At 50.9% G+C, this 19,077-nt stretch overlaps 1 protein-coding gene across 1 annotated transcript; it reads right to left on the bottom strand.

The window, feature by feature from the left end:
• Positions 1-12,636: 12,636 nt before the first annotated feature.
• On the bottom strand, positions 12,637-18,655 carry LOC119102412 (uncharacterized). The gene is made up of 4 exons (XM_037225779.1): positions 18,545-18,655; positions 14,287-14,404; positions 13,738-13,849; positions 12,637-12,670 (listed from the first exon to the last, which is right to left on the bottom strand). The coding sequence occupies exons 1-4, from the start codon at positions 18,632-18,634 to the stop codon at positions 12,637-12,639; spliced, it is 354 nt and encodes a 117-aa protein (XP_037081674.1). The 5' UTR covers positions 18,635-18,655.
• Between the last annotated feature and the right edge of the window lie 422 nt (positions 18,656-19,077).

Raw genomic sequence — 19,077 nt, 5'->3', positions numbered from 1 at the left:
AGATGACAGCCGTTATATCTGGAAATCGTGTTTACGAACGCCAGATATGAATGACTCGACAATTCTATTCTTTTTTGGTCTTGATCGCTGCATGGCTCAGGATTTTAATGAGCTTATTATAGCGTTATGGATGCCTGGGTGACCTTGAAATAGTCTCCCCGAAAAAGTTTGCACACTTCCGCGGGCGTATAGCTCAGAAAGTGGCGGGGGTGAGGTCTTAGGAAGGGCCAGAGGGGGAGGGGCGGGGGGGGGGGGGGCGCACCGAATAATCTTCAAGATGGCTATTTCAGTTTAAAACTCCACACAAGACTGAAACACTCCCTTCAACGCCAATCTAAATTTGACGTAAACGCCTCCGTTTAACACCGTAACATCATTCATTTTCAATGCTATTGCGAGACAAGGATACAAAGGGGAAATCAACTTCGTTCCGTCAGCCGAGTGTCCACTAGGGCTGTGCGTAGGACGCAACAAGCAATATTGGCATGTTGTAGCGAAAATGGTCTTCACAAATCAAGGAGGCATTACAGATGCGACACGTGCGTCCACTGGCATATGATCATGTAGATTGACCGGATGGACCCATAATCGGTTGCATAATCCCATGCTGAACGGAAAGAGCAGCGTCACAATGAATGCGATGACATGTATACGGCGTTCCGTACGGTGTCGCGGTACACGTGGGGTCATGTTGGTGGAGCAGGGGTGAGATGTGAATGTCAGGGCGACACCAGAGACCTCGGCTGTCAGGCGCTACGCATGTTCCAAACATGCAGGGTACAGCAAGACAGGTGTGCGTATCCCTGAGCCACATGGCAACGTCCCTCGGGGGATTAACTCCATTAAAGCACGGCATGCCTGAAGTCCACGGCATGGTACGTGCGCATTCATTGGGAAAGCAAATTTCAAGTCGGGACGTTAGCGAGAAGTACGTGCAGATGATGTGAGGCAAGTACGTGACGGCATGCAATACTAGCACGGAAGATCTATATGTGGCATGAAGACATAATTGATGACAAAAACGTTGACCTGAAACAAATGCAAGACATGCAGCCTTAAAAACCAATAGTAAAACACAAAAATGGTAATGAACGGTCCAACTACCCTGAGCTTTACCTTTGCTTCATTTGTATTGCGGTGCCAAACCCAGGGATACTAAGGACGGAATGGTTTCCGAAGCCGAAATATAAACGATTCCTGCTCGGAAAGTCAGTGGAGACACTCACCGTGGCCCCAGCCGTGAGTCAGCTTTTCCACATCGGCATGGCATACAGGGCATCGCTGAGACATCTTCATAGCTCATCTTCTGGTGACTGGCTTCATCAGGTGGTCTCACACCTCCAGCGGCGCACCGCTCTCGTAACGGTCGTCGCAGTCGCGCCAGTGGGCATAACCACAAGTCATCGCCAGGCGGTAATTACTGATAACGGTAAACACTGATAAGGTAGACGCTGATACGCAATGCTGATAACCGCAAGCCGGCAGTGCGCTGATGGCCAGAGAGTGACTGACGCTTGCCGGCGGTCCTTAGACCTAAATGTATTCAGCCTTGCCCGCTAGCTTCTCACAGCTGTTCGCGGAGCGCGCAAAGCTCTGCTCTGATGACGTTGACCGTTGTCCAGGCATTGGGGCGTGCCGGCTCGGCACCAGGCGGCAGCCGTGTCTGCGGTGGTTCGGTGTCACACGGGCCGTTTACACGATAGTCCCGTCTCACGCGGGCCGTTTACACGACACCCCCGTCACATGACCATCGCCTTAGCGGCGTCACACGGAAGAAACCATAAACGGAATGGCACTGCAGTGTATTGAACGCAAACGGCATGATGTTCAAGCCAAAGCCTCCCGAAGCGACACACGGACAGAACACATGTCAAACAGCAACCACGCGCATGACAACACAACGCATTTCAGCAAACGTCACCTTGATTGCGTTTTCACGCGCAGCGGAACGTGAAATGGTAGAGCACTTCCCGCACGCTCGAAGCACCGGCACCTGATCAGACGAGTGAGCAGGTGATAACAACTTCATGGCTTTGAGCCTTCTCAAGAGTGCGAACATCACGCGAAAAACATTCTCAGGGCAGTAAAAACAGCTGGCAACTGATGCCAAGTGGATCCGGAGCCGTGCTGAGGAGTGCGACGGAAAGAGGACGGCGTCAGGGCTGACCTATTAGAGGCCGCACCGCGGTAACCCATCGGCACAAAACGCACCATCATGAACGACTGGCAAAATGAACTCAGGTACCCTACGACTTCTTACACATGCCTGCCCAAGTAACTGTAAAGCAGGCTGTGTGAACGCATTAACCCCGAGAGGGAGCGCGGAGCGGAACCGCGGTGCGTGGAGCGGAATGCACGCGCAAAGTGAATCAACGTTATGACGCTTTACACTGCAGCAAATGGCCGCTCCGGCCAAGTTGCGTCACTCCCAATGAACTCCGCACAGCCAACCCTGGGAACCATTGCAGGGCGCGGCGGCGGGGCTGCACGTGGCTCCCAACACCGCGACGCCCGAGTGCCCAGCCGAACCCCGCTCCGGGCCTTCCAGAGCGCCGTCTGCGCCAGCGGCATCAGGCGCGGCGCGGCAGCGCTGTGCACGTGCCGGCCGCCTCACTGGTCGGCGGCGGCGGCGCGGTCCAGCGCGCGGCCGATGCCCGCCATTAGTGTGTGCATGCGCAGCAGTTTGCCGGCGCAGCAGGCCTCCTGCAGCGGGCCGCCGCCGCCGCCCTCCCGCGAGCTGCCGACAGCGCCGGGCCGCACCGTTGCCCAATCGTGACGTCAGGGGTCGCACAAAGCCGGCAGAGGCGCCGCCGCCCGCCCCCACCCCTCCCGCGCTGCGACGGCCGCCGCCCGGCGCACCGCCCGCCACCTGTAAAAATGGCGGCGTCCGGCAGGACAGGTCGCTGGTCAGTGCACCGGGCGGCGACGGCGCGCCTCGGCCGTCGGCGACAGGCCCCCGGAGCGCCGCTCCTGCCCGCGCCGCACCCGAGCCGGCCGCCGCCGGTTCGCGGAAGCGGAGGAGAGCGCGTGACGCGCGTCTTCCGGGGCGACGTCCGGGCCGGCGCGTGAGCAGCCGGCGCGCCGGGATATCGCCCCGCCGCGACAGTCATTGCATGACATCATGAGACGGGACATGGAGGGGAACAACGGCTGGACATTTTCGCGGCTGGAGTTTTTTTTTGCGAGCACAGACATGTGACTGCACGAACGGCCGTGAACACACGCTTTGACGCCTAGAGGAAATGAAGTTTCAAAACGGCATTTTGAAAGCAACAAGTTTTCAGCCGCTTGACAGAAAAAAAACAACAAAAGCAACAAACAAATTAGGAGTCATTATCAAATGATAAAGTCATAGGCTGCAGAGTTCCTCATACACTCTTCGGGTAGCGGGTGCTTAAGACGAGCCACGCAAGGCTCACAGCAAACAAATCCCACCCTCGCATGGATACACAGCAAGCACCGTGTGCACAGTCCAGCGTATTCTATGTGGGTAAACACGAAAGAAACTACTCGCCGCAAGCCGACGCAACCTCGCTCCGAGATAGACCTTGTCAGGTATCGGCGACCGCATAAAGAAGGAAGCTGGCGCGCTTTGAACTGTGGCCCAATTCCTGAGTCATTCTCGCCGATAGTGCGGAGCAAACATCGATGCAAAGAAGCTGCGCATGCAGCGCCCACGAAAAAGCCGGGCGCCGCGCGCAGACCGCTGCAGCGCGGAGTGGCCAAGGCCACGGCGAGACACTTGTGAGGAGATGGCACCAATATCGACATTCACACAGGACTGGGGCGGGGCGGGGCGGGGCGGGGGGGGGGGGGGGCGCTATCGTACACGCACCCCACTCGGAGCCACCCTCTGAACCTGCGGCGCCACGCTCCCACCGAGGCGTCGAGCACCGAGTGGCATGCATCAAGCACCGGGAGCACCGGTGCTCTTCACAGCCGTGACCTTGTTGCCCAGAAGAGCTGTTGACGAGGGTGTGGGATGTTGACTGTATGCACCTTTTTGTGGTCCTTTCGTCAGGCTGAAGCGGAATTGTCGTATGCGCGACCTCATTTGTTTGCGTCACTTGACGTACTTGACAAGTCAGATAATTGCAAAGCGGAGACAATGATTTCAGTTAGTTGCCGACGTCAAAAACACTGGGAACTCGCTGGCCATTGCGAAGCCCGTCACTGGCAACCATATGATCCGACAGATCACATAATGAATCTAATCAGCATCTTTGGAATGATGTGCCAGGACATACGAGAAAGAGACCCAGCTAGCAAAAACGCCGCTTTCTTTGTCCAAATGACACCGCTGAAGCTGGAAGGAAAGCGAATATTTTCATGGGCACTTAAACCTTACTACCACACTACATCCATTCCCTTTTCATATCGTGGTGAGTGGCACACCTGTGCTTTATTCCTCTCAGATTTAGAATGCAGTCTAGAATCACCCATGTATATGTGAATCAAGAATGTTCGAATCTCAATATTTTGGCGTCCCCCTGAAACACGTTTGACTCGATTCTTGTGACCCGAATGAGCTGAATCCACATTGGACCAACTGGAATCAGTGGCAAGCACGCGTGAGGCTATATGCTGAAGGACAACGGTGTCCGTGGCTGATAAAACCAGTCACAGTATTCATGACAGCATTTCTTGTCAGTGACTGCATTTCATTGATGAAAAGGGAACGCGCCGCACGTCATCTGGCCGATTTCATCAAGCGCTGGGAACTGCAGTGGCCATATCAGCGCTCAAAGACCATGGCGCGGCCGGGATTCTAGCCTGGACCCGCCACATGGGAGCCGAAGGCGCAGTCATCACGCTCCCCCCTCCCCCCCCCCCCGCCTTCTAGCTATTGGCAACTCAAACACACCATATGACCTAACGAATAAAAATGCAGGTTTATCAAGATATCCTCAATGTGCACAAGGCAGGAAGACGAGTTGCCAAAGTATCCGCAGATGTCTTAACTATGCTGACATTCACTTGTCCCACGCATGTACAGTTCATGAACGAGTGCTTGGTATTGGAAAGCCGAATATACGGATTTCCTTGCACATTAGTAACGCTCCCGAACATTTTAAAAGTGCAATGTAATACATATAATTTGCAGTCTTCTAAAACTTGTCTTGGCTGAGCAGTCGGGTATGACCAGTTGTTGAAATCATAACGGGGTGGCGACATCTTCTCGAACTGACAACGTTAGTTTTAATTCAAATCATAGTGATTCCAGTCACGGCTAAATTATTCTGCTGGATTTAGAAACAAGGTAACAACCAGTCATGCCAGTTTGCTTCAATCAATAGTCGATTCAAATAGCCGTTTGACAGGCGGCATGATTCGTTTCGTGATTCGCACCCAATTAATTTGCCTCAATGGGTCAGAATAAATTCAGTCCATGTAAAATTAAAACCACCATAGTTTGCTTCAGGGTCTTCCATGGTATCTTGCAGGCAGGCACCCAGTGTTCGAAGCATTCCTAAATGTTCCCTCTAAACGAGATGTTGGCAACGAGACAACAGCGCCAGAACTCTTCCCCCGCAGTGTGTTCGGGAGAAAAAAAATAAGCTATTTCCAAGCCGCCTGTGGCTGTCTACGTGCTCCGTCCGTTTATTGTGCTAGTAAAGGGTCCAGCTCAGCTTCACAGATGCACGGACAGCATAAATACACGCTGATTATGCTGTCACTACAGTACAATGCTAATGTACAATGCGACCCCTTTACAGATCCATCGCATTTCGGCCGTTTCGAACAGTATTGCAATTTTCCAAATTCTCAAACGTTTTTTTTTTCATTTTCTTTCACCACAAGGTCAATCCGGGAAGTAAAGCTGTTGAGGCGATGGGACCTCCAGATGAGGGGCGAGCGACGCATCCTGAACTGAAACATTCCCTGCAATCCGTGGTGGATCGCCTGATTACATTACGGATATGCGTTCTGGTGATACCTGCCGCAACTTCTGATGGCCAGAGGATCGCGCTCATTTTTGTTGTTGTGCAAAATGCCTCATAGAAATTTCAAAAAAGCCCTTTCACTCGCCACCAGCACTTGGCAATTTGCCATCTTCGGCGGCACGGATGGATGGTTATGTGGCCTAGAGGTTCTCACGACTTTAATTTTCGCGGCCTGGTAAATTCCAATGCATTTTTTTCGAATTAATCAGCCCACTAATCTGCGTTTCACGCAATATTAAGTAATCCCTGGGGCTTAGACTTCAGCGATCAAGCTCATCTTAATTTACGAATTTATGCAACCTGTGACGGACTATACTATCAACCCTGCCCCTTCGACAATACGATACCAACAATAAACTTTGAACTCTTGAGGCCATAGTCATGTGACCTTGACCGATATGGTTAAATGTCAAATATGTTTGAAAGGATGGACTCCTGCGATCCGAGCTCACGTCAAGCAATGCTTGCTGAGTGAGCAACCCCACCACCGATGGGGCAATTTCAGGTCCACGGCAGAATTTTACGTCGAGAATTGAACGTGCCGCAAGGCACGCTACGGCCCGTGCTGCCATCTTGGCGCCGCCACTGCCACTGCCGCAGACGATACCTGTTGAGGCTAACTGATGAGTGCCTAACGCGACTCGAAACCACCGCGCCACGGGTGGGTGGACCGCAAGGCAGATGTTCTAACCAGGTGGGCTATCGGGACGGACTTAAAATTGGTTTTGTTTTAACTACATTACTTTTTAACACGCAGCCTGAAGAGATATCCTGTCACTAATTTCTTCCCTCTTTTCAAGTTCGCAAGATTATTATTCCTGGTCACGTAGAAGCCGCGTATACCAACCCTACGGAGTCGCACAAGGGCAACACCACCAAATCAAGGGGCGGTTGCCCGCTTGTTAGTTTCAAGGGGGGCAAAAATTACCCTCCCAGAACGCTCTCCGCAAAACGTGTGGGATCCCATCCCTAAAGTCGCCAAACCTGATGATCTCCAAAAGCTGGTCCAGGCAAGGAGGAACAAAAATGTTGTAAAATGTCAAACTCGTTTTGAATGGATGGGTTCCTAGGATCCAAGCTTACGCCATCGCCCCTCCCCCCTCGGGTCCTGAAGGTGCCCATAGGCTGTAAAGGAGCCCATAGCCGGCCGAACAGGTGCAATCTTTTAACCCAAAACGCAACGAAATTGGACATCTTTGGATTTCCAGTCGACCAAGAACTGTTGTCGGCGAAAGTAAAGGGCCTACGAGAAGGAAAAAACAATTTCAATGATTAAAAAAGTTGTAAATAGGGAATTTCAAGCCTCATTTCACTGTCCAGGGGCCCTATGCTGTTTGTGTGACCTACATGCCCACTCGCAGGGTTATTCCGACCGTTAAGGAGCCTTCCACGTTGCCCTTGATTTCTTTGCGCACTTTCTGGGAAGGCTCTACGCTGTTGCTGGGCTCTCCCTGCTAGCGTGCCGGGCATTCTTGTCGATCATGGACCTCCAACTGATTATTTTCATTCGCCCGAAACGCTCTGCACTAGAGCCAAGGGCCCAATGTGTTGCCATGCCGAAGTATTCTCAGCTGCTCAGGAGCCTTCAACGTTGGTCAAGGTTAACCTACCCACACACTCACGACATGCCTATGGGCTCTCCCAATTGGTCTAGGGCCTTTCCAATTTTCTGTCACTTTCTTAGGGCCCGCGCTCTTGTTGGGAGCCCATCTGTTAATATGCTTGGGCACGTCTGTCGTTCGGGGCCCTGCAAATCGGGTATTAGGTACTTTCTGTTGATTTTTTTTTTTTGGGGGGGGGCCTGCACACTTCGTCGGGGCCCCGTCTGTTAACCTGCTAGGGCTTACTGGATTGTCTGGGGGCCCTGCACATTGGGCATTTTAATGTAGGGCCCTACGCTCTTGTGGGGGCCATTTGATAGCCTGGTCGGGTACACTTGATCTTCCGGGGTCCTCCACACTTGTCGGGGGGTCTACGCCCTTGTCGGGGGCCTATCTTATAACCTGCTCGGGCGCGTTCGATCGTTAGGGGGCTCTCCACGTTGCATCGTGGGCATTTCGTATTTGAATGGAGGGCCCTGCGCTCATGTCGGGGGCCATCTCTTAACCTGCTCGGGCATACTCGACCATTCCGAGGCCCTCATGCCGCGTCTTAAGTACTTCTTATTTGAATGGATTACACCATGTCCTTGGCGGGTCCCATCTATTTAGCCGCTCGGGCCGGTGACGGACACAGAGGGGGGAGGGGGGGGGGGGCACGGGAACATGCCCCATAGACCATGCCGAGGGGAACTTCAGGCTCCGAGGGATCCATAACCGGCCGAACGGACGCAGTTTTCTAACAAAACAAGAAGAGGTATGAAGAGTCTGAGCCTGAGGTAGAGGCGATCCCTAGCTGTATGCACTTGCAACTGCCACTAGCATAAAAACAGCTCATGTACGTCACAAAAATTCTCTTTCCATTAAACTTTCTGCGAATAACTAATTTTCCCATTCAATACTCGTTTTTTTATTTCTCTAACTGGCTACGCTGGCACCCCAGCCACCCGATTGACAACGAACCTACTAATCTTCCGTTGACAGGAGTGTCAGCACGTATTTTATCAGACCAGGACCATGGCTGGCTCGAAAGCTCTTGAGCGAATTAATTAGACGTAGCTTTGTGGCATAAAATTGACGTAGTTATTGGTGTTAGACGTCTATCGTTCGCTATGCTTCATGTCACCTACTTTCATTTTTCTGTAACTTGTAAGTTGCCTTTGTGTGCGTCATACCAGGCGCCGGGCGCGGTAATGTACTGTTTTGTGCGCCGCGGTTGACAGAGGCAGGCACGCTCGGTCACCCGTTTATGGGTGATGGGTAGAAAAAATTATGTATCTTTGATTGAATCCATTCATTCACCCAGCGTCAATATGTCAGTCAGATCCACTAAATGAGCGTCTTTATAAAATACTCTTACCCCACCTTTTCTCCATCGGCGTAAGAAAATGGGAGGTTAGGGCCCTAGCCTGCACCCTTTGAGAATCTTTAACGTTAACCCTCTAGCGATGCATGGAAAGAATACACTTCAAACTTGATACTGGTTCCCAATCTTCCGAGGCGTTCCTACGCCTACGCCTATTCCACACTTCAGCACGCTGTTTGCAGCATTTTTGAAACATGTATTTGTCGAACGAGACCTTGCGCTTCGGCGGTCAGTTCGAGCCATAGTAAAACGAAATCCGTACAACAAATTCTGAGATTTCGGGGCCAAACTGACCTCCGCATAAAATACAAGGCAAATTGAAAGTAACCATGACACGAAACCGCATGAGATCACACGAGCCTGTCAAAGTTGAAAGACAATCGCCAATTCTCGCGCAAAGTAAGACAGATTCGAAGGCAGCGCGATGGTCATTACATTTAACCTAATGGAGAAATCGAAATTAGTGAGAAAAGTTCACAAAAGGGGACCGTCTGAAAATTGAAATGTTGCCTGAAATGACAGACTGACGATACTCATCTCCTTCACCAGATTCAAATACGGAACACGTTTCCCTTAATTGTGAACTGTTCTGACGACTCACCATCTCATGTAGTGTTATACTGTCTTTACCAAAACGATGGGAAGCAATGCATGTGCTCCTAAATACTCGGTGTCATTTACATGCTTTGCGATGGATTGTTGGTAACCCTGTGCTGATTCCAATCGCACGCTAACCGAGTCGATGTTGCCTCGGATTTACTAGCACCAAAGCATTTGAATCTGAACCCGACCTTAAAGTGATTTGGATTAATCGTTTATCGGAGCAAAAATATTTCATTGGCTATCACTGGCCGGGATACACGAAAGCAGTGCATGGATCTGGCTTTGGACCGACGTAATCCGAATCCAGTCAAGTGAATTTGAATTGGCCCGCCAGAAATAATTTTAATCCAAGAGGACTCAAAATGTCTCTTTCGTTCCCGACGATTCAACTAAATTTGATCCAATGTTACAAGAATTCCAATATTTTATGTCTTGGTGCGCCGATGGGAGAGTGCCACCGGATGGCTTAAAGTGAGAACACAATGGCTTCGCGTCAGAAACAGCTCCGATCGGCTGCTGATTACGTGCTATGCACTTCTTATCATTTGTCATCAATTTCAGGTGCGCAATTGCTGTTGTATGTGCACGTGACGCTTGCCCTGAAAACGGTTTTTGCAGAGGACATAAGCGTATATGATGATAATAATAGGATGAGTTGCGATGACGAGAATTCCTTAAAATGAGCTATCTGCATCGGGACGTTTGAAAGATTGACAACAGTTTAACTCAACTTTGATTCAGCCAACTCTAGTGATGAACCCTGGTTCTGAAAAATAAGTGAAGTGATCAGAATCCATCTTGATTTGCATAAACTTTTAGTAAATCTCGATTTAAATTGACTAACAAACATGCAACAATGGCTGTTCAAATTCAAATAACGTGTAGATTGCCACATCCATTCATGTACTTGTATCTAACATGAAGAAGCCTCATCATCGCACTGGGATTAATAAAATACACCTTTGTCATCCTGCCTGGCTAAAATGGTCGGTAACCAGGCTACTCGATGAGCTGAAGGTAAATATTTCGGATGGTGAATTCGGAGCACGCAAGCAGGGGCGGATCCAGGATTTCGCCAAGGGAGCGGGGGGGGGGGGCACGCAACATTGTGGGGCCCGAGAGTTTGGGCCCCTCCAAAAAATGTTTGCATTCCGACCTTCAATTTCAATTTCAAGATTCATGGAAAGCCAACAGAGGCTCCCGTCAACAGGCATATGGTCCTCAGAGCGAGCAAAAAGAGCCAAGACCAACGTGGTTGGGCCTTAAACGATCGCTGGTGCCCCGGCAGGCTGACATATAGGGCCGCGGTCAGAGCGCAGGACCCTCTGGACAGACGGAAATAATCCAATGCCATGCACGTTTACCCCTGTGGGGTCAAGAGCACCCGAACAGATTAACAGAAAGAGCCTCGACAGGTGTCAAGCGTCCTTCGCAAATGAGGTCAAAGGGAACGAGCCCTCCATCAAAGCAGAGGGCCGCTGAGCATCGAATGTTTCGGTGCCTTACCTTACATGAGCCCCACCAACAGCACAAGGCCCTCCGAGCAATTGGAAAGAACCCGAGGCTAATGTGAAGAGCCCCTGCAATGTAGGGCCCTGCGCGTGTGCCCTGAGTGCAACTGAGTGTGCCCTGGCATATGGGGCACCGGAAAAATCATATAGAGCCTTTCGGGCGGATAGGAAGAACCCGAAGAGGAAAACTTGATCAATCAACAGTGACCAGGCATGGAAGCAGATAGCGTCCCAACAACACCGTTGGACCCTACGAGAAAATGTAAAGACATCAAGGGCAACGCGGAAAGCTCCTTAGCGATTAGATTGGTCCGAAAGTGGACATATAGGTCCAGACAACAGCGCTATGCCTCTGGACAGCGTAATGTTCCTAAATTCCCCCCAAGCAACACCTTTTCAATCAGCAAATAATTACCTTTGTCCGCCTGCGAACTCTTTACTTTTGTTAGCAACCGTTCTTGGTCGCCTGTACGCCCAAAGGCGTCCAATCTTGTTGTGCCGTGTTTTGTTAGAAAGCTGCATCCGTTCCGCCGGCTATTGGCCACTTCGGAGCCTGCAGGTCAACTCCCAAACCCAATGTAGAGGGCCCCCGAATGAGCGAGTGTGCCAGAACAGGTTAACAGGTGGGCTCCCACAAAAGCGCAGGGCCGGCCGTTCAAATTGGAGGCAACCAAAACCCAATGTAAATGGCGCCCGAACAACAGAATGTGCTCAAGCAGCTTATAAGAAGGGACCCGACATAAGCGTCTTGCCTTCCATCCAAATAAGAAAGCCCCAAAACTCAGTCGAAGGGCCCCGAATGATGGAATATACCCGATCAGGTTACCAGATGGCCCCGAGAGCAGCGTGGAGCTCTAAATTCAAACAATGTGCCCAAAGTGCAAGTCAAAGACCGATGTGCAGAACCACGAACAATCCAGAGTGATCGAGGAGGCGAACAGAGGGGGGGGGGGGGGACCTCGACAAGCGCGTAGGCCCCCCTCCCCCCCATTCAAATCGGACGTACCCAAGGCCCAGCGCAAACGGCCCACCAACGATCGAACGTGCCCGAGCAGGTTATAAGATAGACCCCCGATGAGAGCGTAGGCCCCCCCCCCATTCAAACAAAAAGTATTGAAGACCAAATGTGGAGGGCTCCGAAAGATCGAGTGTACCCGACCAGCCCATCAAATGGCCTCCACAAGAGCGCAGGGCCCTACATTAAAATACCGAATGCGCAGGGCCCCCAAACAATCCAGAGTGCTTTGCAGGGCCCCGAACGACCGAGCGTGCCCAAGCAGATTAACAGATGGGCCCCCAACAAGAGCGTGGGGTCCTAGGCAAGTGACAGAGAATGGAAAGCGCCCCAGACCAATGGAGGGGACACATGAGCATATCGCGAGTGTGTCGTTAGGCCATCCGAGACCAACGTGAAGGGCCCCTGAACAGCCGAGAATACCCCAGCATCCCAGCAGGTTAACATATGGGGCCTCGGCTACAGCCCACAGAGCCTGTCTGGCGAATGGAAATAATCTGTGGAAGACTCCTGATTGACAAGAGCGCCCGAAACGCTGGCAGCAAGGGGGCACAGCAACAGTGTAGGGCCCTCCGAGCAAATGCAACGAGATCAAGGGTTACGTGAAACACTCCTTAACGACCGAAATGACCCTGCAAGTGGGCATACAGGTTGTCCGGAAACAGCATAGCGCCCTTAGACGGTTAATGAGGCTTAAAATTCCCAATTGAAAGCTTTTTTAATGATTTATTATGTTTCTCTTTTTGTGTCATCGTGGGCCTTTCACTTACGTTTGCAACTGTTCTTGGTCGAAAGAAAATCCAGAAATGTATAATTTTGTTGCGTCTTGTCAAAAAAAACTGCACCGGCTTGGCCGGCTAAGGGGCCTTTCGAAGCCTATGGGCCCCTTCGGGACCAAAGGGGGCCATGACCCCGTGCTACCCCCCCCCCCCCCCCGGATCCGCCACTGCATGGAGCAACATCCGCCTAGAAGAGGGTCCGCGACGAAGGCTACTGGTGCAACCGTAGCGAAAAATACAAATAAGACGCGCATGCTTACCGCGTTTTCCGAGAGGGACTTACGAAATCCATACACCACAAAGGAACTATATAAAGAGGCCTGCGCTAGGGAAGGGCTTTCAGAATATGACTCGCGTTGAGGGATGGTGAAGTGGACCCGGGGGCTCTGGATATGGAGGATACCTCGCACAGCGAATGTGACGCCCAGTGTGCAGGACGGGCGGAGAAGCCTGGGATGTAGCCCGAGAAAACGCCATCCAATCGTCTAGTAGCTCGGATATGGAATCAAAGGCGATCCATCAACGCGTGAAATAATGTAAAACGACGTGACAAAATACCGTCAATGATACATGATAGCATGCCGAGAACTGCAAGCATCGACAAACTGCGCACCCAGAAACCACACATTCGACCATCGGTACCACGGAAGGCGCGAGGGCCCAGTAAGACAGTAATAACTGCACGCCGACGGAGACTCAGATTTAGCGAACAGCACGCCTGCAGCGACATCTACCAGCGCGAGATTTCCGCAGGCCGCGACATCTGGCGACCGCCGTGCTAACCAAGAGTCCGTCGTGCAAGCGTCACAGGCCTGCGAGCACCATACATGGCCCAGCAGCACACAAGGTCGGCGGGCTGACCTGCCCCGGCCCTCCGTGGACGGCCCCTCGGCGACCGATCTCCCGACAGAGCCACATACCGGGCGGCGGCCGCGTCGGCGCCGCTGGTACGCTGCATGTCCAGCACGAGCCGGCCCAGCACGGCCGTGTACTCGGCCACCTCAGCGTGTATCCGCTGACCCAGCAGGCGGCCTGCGGAGGCACGGGACGGCTGTGAGGGCCGCGGCTGGAAGCGACGCCGCGCAGTCGTCTACGGGTCACGAATGCGTAAGAAATGGTGGACAAATCACCAGTGGCGGCCGGAGGGGCGGGGCAGTGGGCGTCCTCGTGGGACGGTGCGGCCCGGTAAGTGGTTGCCACTTGCTGCTCATGGAGTGGTGATCAGCCAGCAGACATGTGCCTACATCTAACAATGGATTTCAGGGCCCGGGTCTTGCCATGGCACGCACCTAAGGAGCCTGGCATTCAAACCTGTGACCCAGCACACGTCGGACGCAGCGTTCCAGCGTCAGCACAATCACCCGACCCCATCTCGCTGATGGCGGCCACGTCTGCCGTATGCCACGCATAGTGTGCTGTATGGTGAAGCCAGCTGTGATTGGTCGGCGCAGTGCTCCACACTCGCTCACCCATGGACGTGATGGCGATGGCGTCGGGTGAGGAGAGCAAGCCCGTCTGCTCGGCTGTGATCTCCATGGAGGTGACGTCCGTGTCGGTTAGCAGCTCCATACAGCATCCGTCCGCCTGCTGACCACCAGACCATGCCACGACCATCAGTGGCCGGAGGTTTATGGCCATTTCAAAACTGTAGTGTTCACGAGGCCGAAATGTCCTTTTGCAAAGCGTCAATTTGTTTTGATAGGCTCGGTATACAACCCGACCATTCTGACTCCTTTCTTAAACCCTCGATAGTAAGCCGCATGTGTTGCAACTTAATGCCGCTTTCATCATCAGCAATACACACCGGGATGATCAGCCCCGGGCTTTCCCCGGTATTCTTCAAGTACTTCACCTTTTTTAGAAGAAGAAAAATCTCCACCGCGAGCGTTTTATGCGCAGTACGACACGGGCTCAACCAGCTCGCGTTAGCAGGATTGCTCAACTTTGAAATCACACAATCCAAACGACATCTTTAGCACCAAAAATAAAGAGCATGCAATTAACATTATACACTACGTCGTTTCGACCACTGCTACTCACAATGCTCGTATGATTGCCTATCATCTTCAAGAAATAACCATCTGATAATGTAATAATTTCGGCCACAAACAGGTCATATGATTTTTAACACGCGGACAGCCGACGACTTATAGCATGTACTAAAAGGGCAACATAAGCACCAAATTACGTACATTCGTGCAATCAAGAAAAGTATCCCAGTTTTTCACATTCGTGTCTCGAATTGATGTTTCCAAACAGACAGCACAGAGAAAAACCCAACAATGTCGGCGGAACTGAAGCATTTCCAGCAGTCTTAAAAAACGGACCAAGCCACGGGAACCAAACACCGAAGCCAAGCCAACGTTTTCGGTGCGGTACATTGACGTCTATTAGCGCAGTGCATCTCATACACGAGTCCGGATAATGTGATTCACACTTATTAGGACCAAACACATGGTGACGACATTGTCGCTTAAACTACAACACTTGGGTTCAATTAATATGACTACTCCGTTTGCCGTGACATGCTGCCATCATGCCGTGCAGAGGGACTATCGTAGTACCCTCTTAAAGTAGTGCACCTCTTGTACAATTCCAACGAGCAATGCTTGAAATCGCTCTGACATCCAGGGACATACTCTGCCGAGATAATATGCCAACAGCCACTCTAAGGAAACGGATCAAGCCTCGGGAAACGAAGACTGAAGCAAGGCCAGCGTTTTCGGTACGGTACATATACGTCTGTTAGCGTAGTGCACCTCACACACGAGTCCGGATAATGCGATTCACACCTTTAGAACTGAACGCGTCGTGCTGACAATGTCGATGGAACTGCAAGACTTCGGTCCGATGAATAAGACTCATGCATTGCCGTGAGATGCTGCAATCATGTCGTGCAGAGGGACTGTCGTAGCACCCTCTTAAAGTAGTGCACCTCTTGCACAATTCCAACGAGCAAGGCTTGAAATCGCTCTGACATCCAGAGACATACTCTGCCGAGATATTATGCCAACAGCCACCCTAAGGAAACGGATCAAGCCTCGGGAAACGAAGACTGAAGCAAGGCCAGCGTTTTCGGTACGGTACATATACGTCTGTTAGCGTAGTGCACCTCACACACGAGTCCGGATAATGCCATTCACACCCTTAGAACTGAACACGTCGTGCTGACAATGTCGATGGAACTGCAAGACTTCGGTCCGATGAATAAGACTCATGCATTGCCGTGAGCTGCTGCAATCATGTCGTGCAGAGGGACTGTCGTAACACCCTCTTAAAGTAGTGCACCTCTTGTACAATTCCAACGAGCAAGGCTTGAAATCGCTCTGACATCCAGAGACATACTCTGCCGAGATATTATGCCAACAGCCACCCTAAGGAAACGGATCAAGCCCCAGGAAACGAAGACTGAAGCAAGGCCAGCGTTTCGGTACGGTACATATACGTCTATTAGCGTAGTGCACCTTACACACGAGTCCGGATCATGCGATTCACACTTATTAGGACCAAACACATCTTGCTGACGATGTCGGTGGATATGCCAGATCACGGTCCGATGAATAAGACTCATGCATTGCCGTCAGATGTTGCCATCATTGGCGGACGGACTGCAGTAGCACCCTCAAGTAGTACACCTCTGGTATAATTCCAATTGGCGGGACCTAAAAAACGCTCTGACATCCAAAGACATACTCTACCGAGATAATATGCCAATAAAAATCCTAAGGATACGGACCAAGCCTTGGAACCGAAGACTGAAGCTAGGCCAGCGTTTTCGGTACGGCACATATGCGTCTATTAGCGCAGTGCACCTCATGCACGAGTCCGGATCAGGCGATTCACACTTATGGAAAATAAACACATCGTGCTGACAATGACGGTGGAACTGCGAGACTTCGGTCCGATGAATAAGACTGATGCATTGCCGTGAGATGCTGCCATCATGTGCGGACAGGCTGTAGTAGCACCCTCTTAAAGTAGTACACCTCTTGTATAATTCCGATTGGCGAGACCTAAAAACCACTCTGAAAGGCAAAGACACACCCCGCCGAGATAACATCCCGACACGAACCCTGAGGAACAAAGCCAAGCCCCGGGAACCGAGGACCGAAACAAAGGCAACGGTTTAGGTACGGTATATATACGTTTAGTCGTGCGGTGCACCTGAAACAAGAGCCCTTACAACGCGATTCACACTAAGTAGAAATAAACACATTGTGCCGACAATGTCGGTTGAGCTGCAATGGTTTGATTCAATGAATAAGACTCATGCACTGTCGTGGGATGTCACCATCATGTGCGGACAGACTGTAGTAGCACCTTCCTAAAGTAGTGCGCCTCTTGCATAATTCGTTGGCGAGACCTAAAAACGGCTTTGCCATCCAAAGACACACTGTACCGAAATAACGTGTCAACAGCAATTCTAAGGGAACGGACCAAGCCCCGGAAACCGAAGACCGGAGCGAGGCCAACGTTTTCGGTACGGTACATATATATTTATAAGCGCAGCGTACCTTATACCATCGTCAGCAAGATGTGTTTAGTCCTAATAAGTGTCAATCGCATGATCCGGACTCGTGTGTGAGGTGCACTACGCTAACAGACGTATATGTACCGTACCGAAAACGCTGGCCTTGCTTCAGTCTTCGTTTCCCGAGGCTTGATCCGTTTCCTTAGAGTGGCTGTTGGCATATTATCTCGGCAGAGTATGTCCCTGGATGTCAGAGCGATTTCAAGCATTGCTCGTTGGAATTGTACAAGAGGTGCACTACTTTAAGAGGGTACTACGATAGTCCCTCTGCACGGCATGATGGCAGCATGTCACGGCAAACGGAGTAGTCATATTAATTGAATCCAAGTGTTGTAGTTTAAGCGACAATGTTGTCACGATGTGTTTGGTCCTAATAAGTGTGAATCACATTATCCGGACTCGTGTATGAGATGCACTGCGCTAATAGACGTCAATGTACCGCACCGAAAACGTTGGCTTGGCTTCGGTGTTTGGTTCCCGTGGCTTGGTCCGTTTTTTAAGACTGCTGGAAATGCTTCAGTTCCGCCGACATTGTTGGGTTTTTCTCTGTGCTGTCTGTTGGGAAACATCAATTCGAGACATGAATGTGAAAAACTGGGATACTTTTCTTAATTGCTCAAATGTACGTAATTTGGTGCTTATGTTGCCCTTCAGTACATGCCATAAGTCGTCGGCTGTCCGCGTGTTAAAAATAATATGACCTGTTTGTGGCCGAAATTATTATTATCAGATGGTTATTTCTTGAAGATGGTAGGCAATCATACGAGCATTGTGAGTAGCAGTGGTCGAAACGACGTAGTGAATGATGTTAACTGGCTGCTCATTACTTTTGGTGCTAAAGATGTCGTTGGATTGTATGATTTCAAAGTCGGGCAATCCTGCTAACGCGAGCTGGTTGAGCCCGTGCCGCACTGCGCGTAAACCTTTCCCCTGCTAATTTCTTCCGTCTAGACCATGTCGTCTGCCATTGTTTCTGTCTAAGGGCTCGGCATCGGCGTATTACTGGGTAAGGTGGGGTACACAGGCTCGCCTCACGTTTTCAAGAAGCATTGCATGACCCTTAAGGTCACCATTGAAGGAAATGCGAAAATCACAAAGGTTTCTCCTTTCTCATTCATGGGACACTCGCACGCCGCCTGGCTCGGTTGCAAGCACAATATTTGCTGGCGACACGACCAGACAATACGCTAAATTACCTTCGTGTCTTCACTCATTTCACCTGGAAGAAACCACACGGCGATGAACAATCGATAAAAACGAACAAAGCATCTGACAACCTGTGTCATTTAACTTGAACTGTCCACAATTCCAGTTCAAATGGCCTCGCACAAATCCAAGGACGGACCAAAAGAATGCGAATCTGAGGTCACGTTATCGGCAGGCAATAAAATGCTGCTCTGCAATAAAAAACATGACACAGGAACGTTCAAACGTATTTGAAAATTTTGTTGCAGATTCATGGATTTAGATCAGTTGAGTAGGAGTATGGAATTTTTACGTTCACAAGGTCATCGACGTATTTTAAAAAAAACACGATAAATATCAATAGGCGTGCAACGTAATGTTTCTTTTACTTTGCATGCAAATATGCGTTTATCTTATACATTAACTAAACAAAAAGATGAAATGAGGGGCGGCAGATTTGCAGCCCAAAATCAGCGTATGACTTCCTTCCTGTAATCATATGACCAGCATCTTATGCACTGTGTTGGTGGACAATAGCGCCGCG

Source organism: Pollicipes pollicipes, unplaced genomic scaffold (genome assembly GCF_011947565.3).
Source record: "Pollicipes pollicipes isolate AB1234 unplaced genomic scaffold, Ppol_2.1 Scaffold_5724;HRSCAF=6776_pilon_pilon_pilon, whole genome shotgun sequence".
Taxonomy (NCBI): domain Eukaryota; kingdom Metazoa; phylum Arthropoda; class Thecostraca; order Pollicipedomorpha; family Pollicipedidae; genus Pollicipes; species Pollicipes pollicipes.
The sequence above is the reverse complement of the archived record's forward strand: the minus strand, read 5'-3'. Positions and strand labels throughout refer to the sequence as shown.

Excerpts from the sequence above, each read along its gene's own strand:
- LOC119102412 (XM_037225779.1), bottom strand. The coding sequence starts at position 18,634 with ATGACACAGGTTGTCAGATGCTTTGTTCGTTTTTATCGATTGTTCATC. Across the intron at positions 13,850-14,286 it reads CATCGCCATCACGTCCATGG|GCCGCCTGCTGGGTCAGCGG; the intron begins GTGAGCGAGTGT and ends GTGCCTCCGCAG. Across the intron at positions 12,671-13,737 it reads GCCGACGCGGCCGCCGCCCG|GGTCATTTCGGTCGTTAAGG; the intron begins GTATGTGGCTCT and ends GCCCACTTGCAG.